Below are 12,213 nucleotides of genomic sequence, written 5' to 3'. Positions count from 1 at the left end.
TACTCTCCAACTAACGGAGATTTAAAAAAATGATTGATAACACCTAATACTATAAACAATGGGGGGAAACAGGGAGGTGATGAAAACTTGACACCTTTTTGGAGAGCAATTTGGCAATATCCTTCAAAAAAGTGTTTTAAGCTTACACTTTGATCCAACAATTTCAGTTTTAGGAGTTTATCCTGCAGATATGCTTGCACAAATATGCCAGGGTATATTAAATGATGACATCTCTGTACAGTGGAATACCATGCTGTCAACTTGTCTCTATTGACATGGAGAGATAGTCATGAGATACTGTTAGGGGAGAGACTAGTATGTACTGCTTGGTTTCATTTGTGTTAAAAATTAATAAAGTAGATAGGTATTTAACAACATCTACATAGCAAATGTATGGAAGAATGTGTTCTGAACTGTTAAATGGAGATATATCTGGTAAGTGGGTTGTGGGGAGACAGATGTGGGAAACTGGCTGAGACCTTTCACTTTTTACTTCATAATATTCTATACTATTTCCTTTTTTAAAAATAATGAACATATATTACTTTCATAATATATTTTTAAAAGTCTTTGTTTGCCTTTTATCAAAAGAATATTGTGTTCAGGGACATTCTAATGGATTGTGATTTAGAATAAGTTCCTCTCCTCAAACCTACTATTTGTATTCCCTAGTGCTCAAAAACTAGAGGCTGATTCATCTGTAAAGCTTCATACAAAATAGTGACTATTCAACTTAATTCTCATTAAGATTTTTTTCTCTTTAAAAAACTTTGTCTCGTCTTTTAAAAAGGCCAAAGTCTTCTTTAGCAAAGAGGAGAACCACGCATAAGAAATTATTTTGATATTTTTAAAACTGCCTTTTTGTTGTTGTTATTATTTTGTCAGTGTTTCCTTTCTCATGTTTATTTATACTTCTGATAATTCTCTTTCTAAATTTTAGGGTTTCTTAAGAGGAGACATTAGAGTTTTAAGATCAACAAATCCTGTCAGTCCCTGCTGTTGGCTCCAGTGTACTGAATTTTACCTTGTATCCAACCTAGGTCTCACCCTTCCTAAGTGCTCGGAAGAAGGTATTTTAGGATACAAATTTATTTTGCAGGTGATGAGTGCACTCCTAAACTTAAAGATCATGCTAGATAAATGTCATGGAAAGCCTACATGACTGAGCTCAAACATTCAAAAATGAACTTTATCAAAATTCCATTAAAAGCTGTCAGATCCTTGCTTTCTTGTTGTTACTGAAGGTTGAGTTACACTTACAACAAAAGTCTCTCTAAGTTTCTGCCCCATTTCTTAATTGGTAAAGTTTACCAAAGTCTTAACTTTATGATTTTCTTTGTAACTTATAAAGGCAACAAATAACATTTTTTAATACTAACCTCTCTGCTGCTTCAGAAGAAGTCTAAAGTAATTTTAAAGTATGGCAACATCCTGCTAACAAATATTACTGTCCATGTGGAAAAATGGAATGCAGGAAAAATATACCAGGCTATTTAGAGGAATAGAGATGAAATAGAAAAATGAACTCTATCTGTTTAAAGTGAGATCCTGCATTATACTTGTGAAGAACTGAAAGAGACAAAAAGATCGTTGGCTCCAACTTTTTCATTTCATAGATGAGGAAGCTGCAATCAAGAGAGGTAAAATGGTTCCCTGAAGGTCACAAAGTTAGTTAAGGGTTGTGCTAGGACTAGCACTGTGGTCTTCTGTCTGCAATTTGCTACTTCCACCACACCATGATGTGTCTACCTGCATACACATGCTTTTGCATATAGACTATATTTTTCTAAACCTGCCAACCCTATGGCCCAGAAGTTCCACTCCTGGGCATATACGCAATATCCAGATTTGTGCTTATGTTTGGTGGCAAAAGACATGCACAAGATTATTCCTGGCAGCATTATTCTTAATAGCCAAAATCTGTAGAAAGGAAGGAGAAAGGGTGAGGGGAGAGGAGGGAAGGGGAACCCAAATATAAATCAACAATAGAATGAATAAATAAATTGTGGTATATCCACACAATGGAATATTACACAGCAATTTAAAAAAATATGGCTGATTCATGGAACAATATGGGTAAATCTCAAAAAGCATATTGTTGAGTGAAAGAAGCCAGACACAGGAAATTATAGAGAGCACTTGTGTTATTTATGTGTCGGTTTATAAGCTCATTAAGGGCAGGGACCATTTCTCTGCATCTATAGATCTCCAACACCTAGCATATTATTTGGCACATAAACACATGATCAATTTGTATTTGTTTTGATGGAAAGTATATGACACAGAAAAAGATACAAAGGAAGCACCTGATTAGAAAAACATCAGAAAATATAGGGAATGATACTTTATTTCTCAGGTGTTGTTTATACCAGAGCACAGCGTATGGAGACCTGAAATGTTAATACAATGTTATCTGTAACCAACACTTGGCTAGGTATGAGCATGACTAGACTATGGTACTGTTTTAGACAATTTGAAAACAGACACTGCTAATGGAGTGTACGGTCTGACCCCAGAATTAACCATGATATCAAGTAGAAGCAATAGTTTTCTCTATTCATATTTTTGGCCTCAATGGCGAGGAAGTCTTCTCACCTCCTTCACCTGTTTCTTACTCAATGCAACAGGAATGCTGAGTTAATTGGTCAGATTCCAGCACCCTGATTAGGTCATGCTTTTGAGGATTGGTTCCTTGGGGTCTAAATGAGCTTATAATGAAGAGGGCATTCTCTGACACCTTTTCCTCTGGCATTGTTGGGTGCGCTGGCCTTTCATCTCATTGGGTGATAAGTTTGGGATGAGGGAAATGGAGTAGCTTTTCTGTCTGCTGTGATTTCAGACTCCTTACACCCAGTCTATGTAGGAAAGAGGACCCTACCACTACATGGTTTGCTACAGTTTATCAGAGCTCTACAGTGAGGTTTGGGCCACTCCTATCATAATAATAAAACATTACATTGCTTCCTGTGGGCATTGATTCTCTTGGGGACCCCTCAGAAGGTGGGATGGCTAGACCAAGGTAAGATTTGTAAATTCTGGATCTCTTGGTCAAATGCCATTATAACGCTATAATAAGACCACCCTTTAATAGTGCCTCATTTCTTCATCCCTAGACACATAACACAAAGAATCCTTATGATCTTCTTTCTCCCACCATTGGTACTTCAGGCATTGATAGGTGTTATTGTGGCATTACTGCCTATTATTCTTGAAAGTTTATCATGTGGAAAATATCCTTGAAGACTGAAGGAGAGGTATACTCATGTTTGAAAAAGATGAACCCTACTAATTATAGATCAGACCAGGCCAGATGAATTTGATTCCCTGAGGAGCCACAGGAACAAATTGTTAATCAATTTGCAATCATCTGTAGAAGCACTGGCTACTGAGCTGCAGTTAATACGGCTTTGTGAGCAGCCAGTTGTGCCAAAGCAAGTTCACTTCGTTAAATATTGACTGACAGGATTTCTAGTCTTCTAGTAGCACATTCTTCTCAACAGAGTGAGAAGACATGGTCCTAACCATTTAGGTGGGTAGAAAATAACACGATGATGTTATTTTATCTAAAGGCATTTGTGAAGTGCTGAGCATGCAATGATGAGATAGGGAAATCTCCATTATCCCTAATATCACCTAAATTACCTTTTAAAAGTTTATTATTTTTCATCTTAATGGTTTTTATGAGAGGTTAAACTATGCTCTGTGTTTTCCATTATTGTAATGTCTAGTAAGTTATATGCAGCTTGTTAGCATTGAGGCTCTCTTGAAGAGAACGTTATCATTGTAATGTTATATTTTACCTCAGGGAGAACAAAACGCTTGTGTTCTTTGTCTTCTTGGTGGTGTTATCAGCTCAGTGCAGAGCTTGTGACCCCTTGTACCCTTACTTTACATTCAGACAACTTTTCAGATAGATAAGTTAGCTTGCCAACAGGACTTGAATTTCGTGTCTTAGCCTGTTATGATTTAGAATTTTAGCACATGTGAAAATAAAACTGACACAATGACATGGCAAAACTATATCAGGAACTTCTACCAACTTTTTTGTGAGGTTCCCTCAAAATACATAAAGGTAGGAGGTAAATTTACATGGATGTGTATGAGTTAACATTTAATGGTTTTATAGTTTGAGTTCTTGCTCATTTTTACCAAACCCAAAAGTTGTCCCTTCAGTGTTCTCTTGTGCTCTGAGCAAATACTCAGCTGTAATTGGGCAACAGAGTATTCAGTTAGACAAATGTATGTACCCTTTTAATTGCTCTTCTCTAAATTTCATCAGTGAGTTGAAATAAATCTTAATTTTTTACTGGCAAGTTTTAAAATGAGATATTCTAAAAATTCTTGGAAAAAAAATTTTTTTTACCTTATCAGTCTTGCAGTGGATTTGTTTTAACAGCTATCTGTGACAGAGATACAATGAAATCCCTGTATTGACAGAAAAGACATCTCACATGGGAAAAAATATATACTTGCATATGCAGACTTTAAAGTGGTGATGTTAAATTTTAGATAAAAGCTGTTGAAAATAAATCTCAGTGAGTCCTTGAGAATTGGCTAACCTCCTTGTGCCAATTTGTTGGTTTGTAGTTTAACTCAGCCGCCAAGCAGCTGATAGAATGGGATAAGCCTCCCGTGCCAGGAGTTGACGCTGGAGAATGTCCCTCAGCGGCGGCCCAGAGCAGCACTGCCCCAAAGCATTCTGACACCAAGAAGAACACCAAAAAGCGACACTCCTTCACCTCCCTCACCATGGCCAGCAAATCCTCCCAGGCGTCCCAGAACCGCCACTCCATGGAGATCAGCCCGCCTGTCCTCATCAGCTCCAGCAACCCCACGGCTGCCGCTCGGATCAGCGAGCTGTCCGGGCTGTCCTGCAGTGCCCCTTCTCAGGTAAATCATCCAAAAGGCATGAAAAGAGCTCGGCCGCAAAATGATCTGCTCACAAACACGTTTGTTCACCAGCTGAAAAATACTGTTTATTTTCGCCTTCAGAAGATAGGAGCTTTCCTGGGAAGCAAAGCCTTTTCTTCATTTTGTAGGTGGAAAAATGGAGAAGGGAAAACTAACTTGAGTGCATTAACCCAGACTACTCAATCATTTTCAAAGGCAAGATCAGAAACTACAAGATGATTTATATACTGTCAGTTTCACCAAGCAATGGCTCCGTTTTATAGAACCTTCTCACGAAGCTGCTTTGGGACATCTTGCCAATGTAAACTTTCTCTCCATACAAACTGAAGATGCTGTGGTTGAAACTCATCAAGTTTGCAGTTGCCTGCAAACTTGTCTGTGTAACTTACCTTGATATTTAGGCTTCCCAGAGTGGTAGAGAAAGGACATGAAGAAGCATTTAGTTTAAATTAGAAACTGGCCTAGCATTTTTTTAAAGCTTATTAGTTCATCAAGACTTGGGACTGTCTTAAAAAATAGCTACACATTATTCTTGTGTTAATAAAAATACACAACATGATTGGAAACATTCATTCATTCATTTGGCAAACATTTGAGTACCTTATTATTAGACCTTTCTAGGCCCTGTGTATGCTAAGATGAATAAGATATAGGACCTCCCTATCTTAGACCTTAATTCTGGACTGCAAAATGAGCCTAACTGTGGCGCTGCCTAAGTCACAGGGCTGCTGTAATTATTCAGTTAGATGACAACTGTATTTTCCTCAACTCAAAGGTCAAAGAGCCTAGTCCAAAGCAGTCTGCCACAAGTGGAGAACTTTTTTTCAAGTCTCATGTTTCATTTTTAAAATTCACATAGATTTTATATTCTACTCCACAATATAGCTGTGGTTTTGTAAAAAATTTAAAAATAAATATTTTCCTTTAAAGAAAAAAAAGAAACAAACAAACATATACATGGTTCTAGTCCTCAAGAAGTTTATAGTCTAGTAAGTGCCTGTTTTGGACCACAGAATAAAAATTTGCAGTACAGTTTTTGGTATTTCTTGACAATTTTATTAAAAATAATTTTCTCTCAGCCTCATTTATTTGACGCAACTCCTTTAGATTCATACTGCATGTTGTGAGTTAAATGCATTCGCTTTCTGAGTGGGATTGTGCTTCCTGAATGGGGTTGGCATTTTTTAGGTAGTAAGTCCATGAAACTTTCGATCTTATGAGGGAAATAGGGTACACACACACACATCCCTCTAGAACAAGACTGCGATGAGGGCAGAAGTCTTTGTTTGCTGATACATCCCAAATGTCAGACATACAATAAGCACTCAATAAATATTTGTTGAATGAATGAGTCACTTGAAAAATGTGTAGAGAGGAGAACCATGTTATTTTACGTGTAGCTAATAATACCCATGTGAAAAGTAGACATGAATTATAGGTCAGAGTAAGAAGTACCAAATGAGGTTACCCTGGAAAGGTTCAGAACTAAAGAGTTTTGAATAAGGTTCTGACGGAGGGGGCTAGTAAAGATGGCCATTCACTAATAGAAAATTGAATCATTTGACCACATTTTTTATTTTTTGACCTAGCAACATTTGCACAATGATGTTTTCTTGAAATAAAAGATAAAGCTTCTACTAAGATTTGTGGGAACTCAGAATGGAAATAGCTTTAAAAGAATGGATAATGATCTTTTGGCAGTAGAGAAAAGTCAAGGAGAAAGGAAGATCAACTTAGCGTTTACCTCTTTTGCAGAGAACTCAGCAGTCAGGTGTGAGCATGTCTGACGCTGTCTCACCAGAGCTTGGAATGAAGACTATAAAAGTAGAGCTATTTTCGTTTTGGTTAAGTAACTTAGGAAACAAGGCTCTTTCTGTGTTCCATTAAAACAGTTTCCCTTTCAACCATTCCACCCCTCCTCCCATATTCTAATTCCTTCTGTTTTCAGTGCTAATGTGTTGCCTCAGGGAGAAGTTATTTCTAGAAGAGGATGGGAGATGTTTGAAGTGCTGCCTGGTTTCTCCAGCCTAGGTTTACAGAAAACACTACTTGTCTAGGGTTCTGTGTACATTGGAGAGAATCACAGTCCACAATAAAGCAATGAGTGTGGTAGCATATGTGACAGGCAGACACTCTCCTAACCATGGAGATCAGTGGATATGGGAAAAAGATTCATGTGAGACTGTTTAAAATAGGGCTTTCCTTTTCCCCTGCCCAGCAAAGGACCTATCAGTAGATTTGACTGAGGCCCATTGCTGAATGTGTCTCCTACTATGGGCCGATTTCTGTCTTGCTTTTCCTTACTCATGCCCACCTTTACCCTCAAGGTTCTTTCCATTTTTTTTTCTCTTATGTATTCGTTAGGATTAGGTTTGTTTGCATTTATTAGAAAATCCAAAGTAAGGGGCCTAAAGAAATGAGTGTTCATTTTCTCTCACCTGAATGAAATCCACATGTAACCAGTTCAGTGCTGGTGTGACGGTGCCCTCCGGTTCACCTTTCCACCAGATGGTTAGGTCCTTATCTTCATGTTTCTATTTGGCAGTTAGAGATCTTACTGTCAGATCCAAATTCTAGACAACAGGATGGGGAAATGGACAGAAGAAGGAAGCAAAGGGCTTGTTTGATATTGTATTTGGTGACTATTGAGTGATGGCTGAACTTTCAAATATATAAACTGGAAGATTATTTATAGGCTGTGCTGTCTAGGTGAATCACCAGAACAGACGTACACAGATGTCTGCGATTGACATCTGTAAAGGTACATGATGCTACAAGCAACCAAGACATTTTATCTGCTCGTCTGGCCACACCCATAATATTTTTTGGCCTCTGCCAGCTGGAGAAGTGATTCATAATATTAAGTGTTTCTGTGGCGTTTTTGTATTGCCAGTGGCTTCAGGGGAAGCATGAAGATCGACCTACTCGTTCCCATTTGCTTTCCCCAGCTCTTTCCCTGCTCCTCCTTGTAGAGGAGACCGAACTAATTTGCAGTTCCACGAGAAATGACCGTGCACAGCAGAAAGTCAGGTTGTCTCTATTCGGGGCGTTTATTCTGAACATGCTCACCCTTGGCCTGTTTACTTCTGCTTCTTCTTTTTCTGCGTTTAGTCATTCTTGGGTGCCTTCTGTCTCTTCCTTTACTCAAGTGCCAGGAGCAGCCCCCTGTTAAACTGGTACTTGCAGGATCCTCCGTGTTCAATGCTTCACTCCTGCGTCTGTGACGGCAGAGACCTTGGGGAGCCTCTGGTCCAGTGCTTCACGGGGCTCCAGAGATGTGAAGTGACTTGTCCAAGACCATGAGCTCATTAGCAGCTAATTATCCTGACTCCCAGTCTGGGGCTTTTAGAGAAACATCAGTCAATAGAGAGACCTTTGTCAGTTATTTGTAGGGTCAGGCCCAGGAAGCTGTATTTTGGTAATTTTTTTTCTGCCCCAAAGCTTCCTTGATAATGATTTGCACTTTGAAGTGAGCTTCATTGTATCTTCTAAGAAAGAATCCATCTTTTATGTGGTGCCAACTTGCAGATGTCCTTGGAGTATGTATATAAACAGATTTATTGGATAAAATAGCTAAAGACCATTGGGTTTTATCCTAGAATGAAAAATCAGTGTGTTTCCCATTAGAAATTAATTGGAAATAGACTAGTTCACAGGAGAGACAGAAAATGAGGGTTTAGAGAGAAACTCTTTATTAGTGACATCGCTTGGATCTACTTAGATTCGAGCCTGAGGTTCAATCAATATATGAGCTAACAGGTGCAGATGTAATTTTAAAAGGATGTGGATTCCATGTATAACATGGATTTATTTGTGAAAATAAATTGTATACAGTGGTGCTGATCATCCTCGGTCTTGGCAGGGCCTAACCCAGTGGGAAACTGAAAGTTTCCTTCCAGCCCTCTGGGAACTAATCTTTGAGCTTTCCTTTGTCCTGATCATCTTTTTCTTAATTTATGGGAATTGAGGAAACCATGTTTGGGATTAGGTTTTTATTACAGAAAGCCTAGGATTTTTGGTGTATCATTGTTTCTTTGGGGAAGCAAGGTAACAGCCAGCCACATTTCCTTTAATAGTGGAGGAAAAACATCCCATTTGCACAGGAACCCACATCCCTACTTCTGCAGCATCAAGTAATACCACGGCATTCTGCAGTTGGACCTGATATGCAGCTTGAGTGAAATTGATCCAGTAACCGAACACAGGCAATAAAATGACCTGAATAACTCAGTTTCTGTCTGGTAAATTCATCTTGGGTAATATTGTGGATGAGACACCTTTGAAAATAGCTAATTTGGCTTGACGTTGTTTCTTGAAAGGTTTTATAAATAATTACCTGCTATAGGTATATCTAGGCAGCTGCATTTTTTTTATGTGTTATAATAGTTTATAACATTGTGAGATTCCAGTTGTACATTATTGTTTGTCAATCACCATATAAATGCGCCCCTTCACCCCTTGTGCCCACCCCCCAACTCACTTCCCCCTGGTAACCACCAAACTGTTGTCTCTGTCCGTGTATTAGTTTATATTCCACGTATGAGTGAAGTCATACAGTGTATGTCTTTCTCTGTCTGGCTGATTTCACTTAACATAATACCCTCCAGGTCCATCCATGTTGTTGCAAATGGGACGATTTTGTCTTTTTCTATGGCTGGGCTGTATTCCATTGTATATATATACCACATCTTCCTTATCCAATCATCTGTTGATGGACACTTGGGTTGCTTCCACTTCTTGGCTATAGGGAATAATTAGGCAGCTGCATTTTCATTATGTGTCCCCAGTGAAAGGCAGAAGTCATGAAAAATGATCCCCAAAATAGCAAAATACCTTAGGCATTTCACATAGATTTAACGTATTGATAGACAGGTGAGTATTCAGCCACAACCTACCTTAACAGGGTCTGGAGGGAAATTGCTAGGAGGCTAGTCGAGCATCAGGCTCACCATCTGAAAGGTCAGTTTGGTTCACAGTAGCGTCCCAAGCAAGGCAGCATGTTATTGTGAAAGCCAACAGCAGTTGCATTCTGCATGTAAGACACTGTGGTGGCCACTATTTAATCACGTGACTCTCCAGGGTCTAATACAAACTAGGTAATCAGTAAATTTGGGTTGAATAAACTGAAAGGGATTCAGCCTTCCCAAAATAATAGAAGCTATAGATTTTTCTTTTAAATCATGACTTGCTTTCCTTCCCAAGGTTTAGCCAGTATAATCTGTTGTATTAAATATAGTTTTCTTTTTATTAACTTTTTTTTTTTTTCTTGGCAGGTTCACATAAGTACCACTGGGTTAATTGTGACCCCACCCCCAAGCAGCCCAGTGACAACTGGCCCTTCATTCACTTTCCCATCAGATGTTCCCTACCCAGCTGCCCTCGGAGTGAGTATAGCTTCTCCCATCTCTCTTTCTCTCTTCGGTATTCAGTCATGTTAGTCTGGCACACTCCACCACCTAACACCCACAGTTTACGTTGACACTTGCTAGGTAGGGTGGATCTTTCATCTATCTCTGTGAATCTTACAAAAAATTAGAAAGTCTCTTGCCTGCAGCCTGCAGATTTTTTAACAGTGAGGATCAGGGCCTGAAGCTCTTAGAAGGGCTCTGTAAAATACTTCTAATTTTCGTTAAAGTTCAGCCTAATTTCCTGAGAGTTTCACCTTTATTTCTTTTGAGTTTCTAAACCTTGCTTATTTTTTACAAAGACACATTTATAGAAATACTGAGGAAACTGAGATCCTGTAGGCTAAATGGTTTGCTTTGAGTTACACAGTAAGTGGATTCCAAATCTCTACATTTACGATTCACCTTTTAGTTTCTTTTCTTCTGTTGGTACAGCCATAGCTGTGGATGCCAAAGATCCCTGCTGCCTTGGAAGGCTACCTCAGATGATGTTGATTTTCCTTCTGAAAACAGCATCCTGCAGACAGTGCCTAAAAACTAAGTGCTTTAAAACATCCTAACAGGGGAAATTAATAGGAAGAAAGAGGGCAACCTGGGGAGAGAGATACAAAGAAGAAGAACGCTATGGAGAGAAAATTAAAAGGCAAGAAACAAGCAAATACAACCTTTTGTGGCAGAGACACAACAGTTTAAATCCCTGTTTCCTAAAATTGCAGGCAGTTGAACTGGAAGGAATAAACAATGGTGAGACATCTCTCATCCAGGCCAGTGCCTTGGCTTATACTTTCAGACTATTTCTTCCAGTGCTAAGTTGAATGAGGATAGAAAAGTTCTGTTAATCAGATCTCCCCAGTGGACCCCAGTAACTGTAAAGTAACTGTAAGTTACTTTACAAAATCTCACCTGATTGTGATGGTCTCAGAGAAACAGTGTGCCCAATGGTGGGGGCACAGACCTGGGTGAGAAGCCTAGCTCAGCCATTTGTTTTATGACCATGAAAAGTTACTCAGTCTCTTTAAGCTTTCATGTCCCTACCTATAAAATGAGGCTAATAGTGTCTACTTTGTAGAGTTAGCACCGTGCCTAGAATGTAGAAAGGGATGACTATTATTGTCTCGTTATTGACTCTATTGAGGACTATTGCAAGGTGGGCCTGTGACATGTGCCACTGGTTTATTCTCAGAATACCTTGGAGGTCCTGGTTCATTTTGTTATGGTTTCTTTGCTCCCTGTACTAGGAATAGTGAGGCTTCTAAGCAGCTGGTTTGTTTTTAGGTTGTGGATTTTATATATGTTGTAAAGATTATGTTTCCCTCTGCTAGAATGCTTAGAGCCAAAATTGCACCCCCTCCAGCAAGGACCTCACAACGTATTAGTCAAAATGTTGGCTCCATCTAGTTTTATTGTCCTCATTTACCTTTTGCCTCATTTTTCTTATTTTATATTTATTTTGTCTTGATACATTTTATAAATAATTGAAAAGTGACTTTGAAACAAGGTGGGATGTAAATAAATGCAGAGTTATTACCTAGCTTGAGTTAGACTTTTGAAAACTTTTTATAGAGTTAATCATGTTCTTGAATTTGAATGGAAGTTAATAATGTTCTGGTTACAAGTTAAAGCTTTTTTTTTTTTTTTTTTATGTTCCCAGAATGATTATAGCTTCCTTGACAGTACAATTGTTTGGTGCAGGAGGAGAAGTTGCATTGATTCATCTGGGGAGAAGATGAAATTCAGTTAACTTTTATTGAAATGTGGTTTCCCTGAGATTCCATCGGCCCTGGGTGTTTTGACCAGAGCCAAGTTCCTTAATCATCCTGCCCTCCCATCTCCAGAGAAGACTCTCCTTCCCTTCCCACCCCAATACATACACAACCAGTTGGTATTTCCATTTCCA

At 38.8% G+C, this 12,213-nt stretch overlaps 1 protein-coding gene across 3 annotated transcripts in view; it reads left to right on the top strand.

Annotated features, from left to right (window-relative positions):
- SH3RF1 (SH3 domain containing ring finger 1) overlaps nucleotides 1-12,213 on the top strand; it is a 156,139-nt gene that overhangs the window by 111,281 nt on the left and 32,645 nt on the right. For 2 of the 3 annotated variants that reach the window (XM_058550327.1, XM_058550326.1), the window contains exons 5-6: nucleotides 4,588-4,890; nucleotides 10,185-10,295. In XM_058550327.1, coding sequence (XP_058406310.1) covers nucleotides 4,588-4,890; nucleotides 10,185-10,295 — 414 coding nt within the window. The remainder of the gene's footprint in view (nucleotides 1-4,587; nucleotides 4,891-10,184; nucleotides 10,296-12,213) is intronic. The other variant, XM_058550328.1, reaches the window with a different exon arrangement.

This window comes from Diceros bicornis, chromosome 11 (genome assembly GCF_020826845.1).
Source record: "Diceros bicornis minor isolate mBicDic1 chromosome 11, mDicBic1.mat.cur, whole genome shotgun sequence".
Lineage (NCBI taxonomy): Eukaryota > Metazoa > Chordata > Mammalia > Perissodactyla > Rhinocerotidae > Diceros > Diceros bicornis.
Note: the sequence above shows the minus strand (reverse complement) of the source record. Positions and strands in the feature narration are given on the sequence as shown.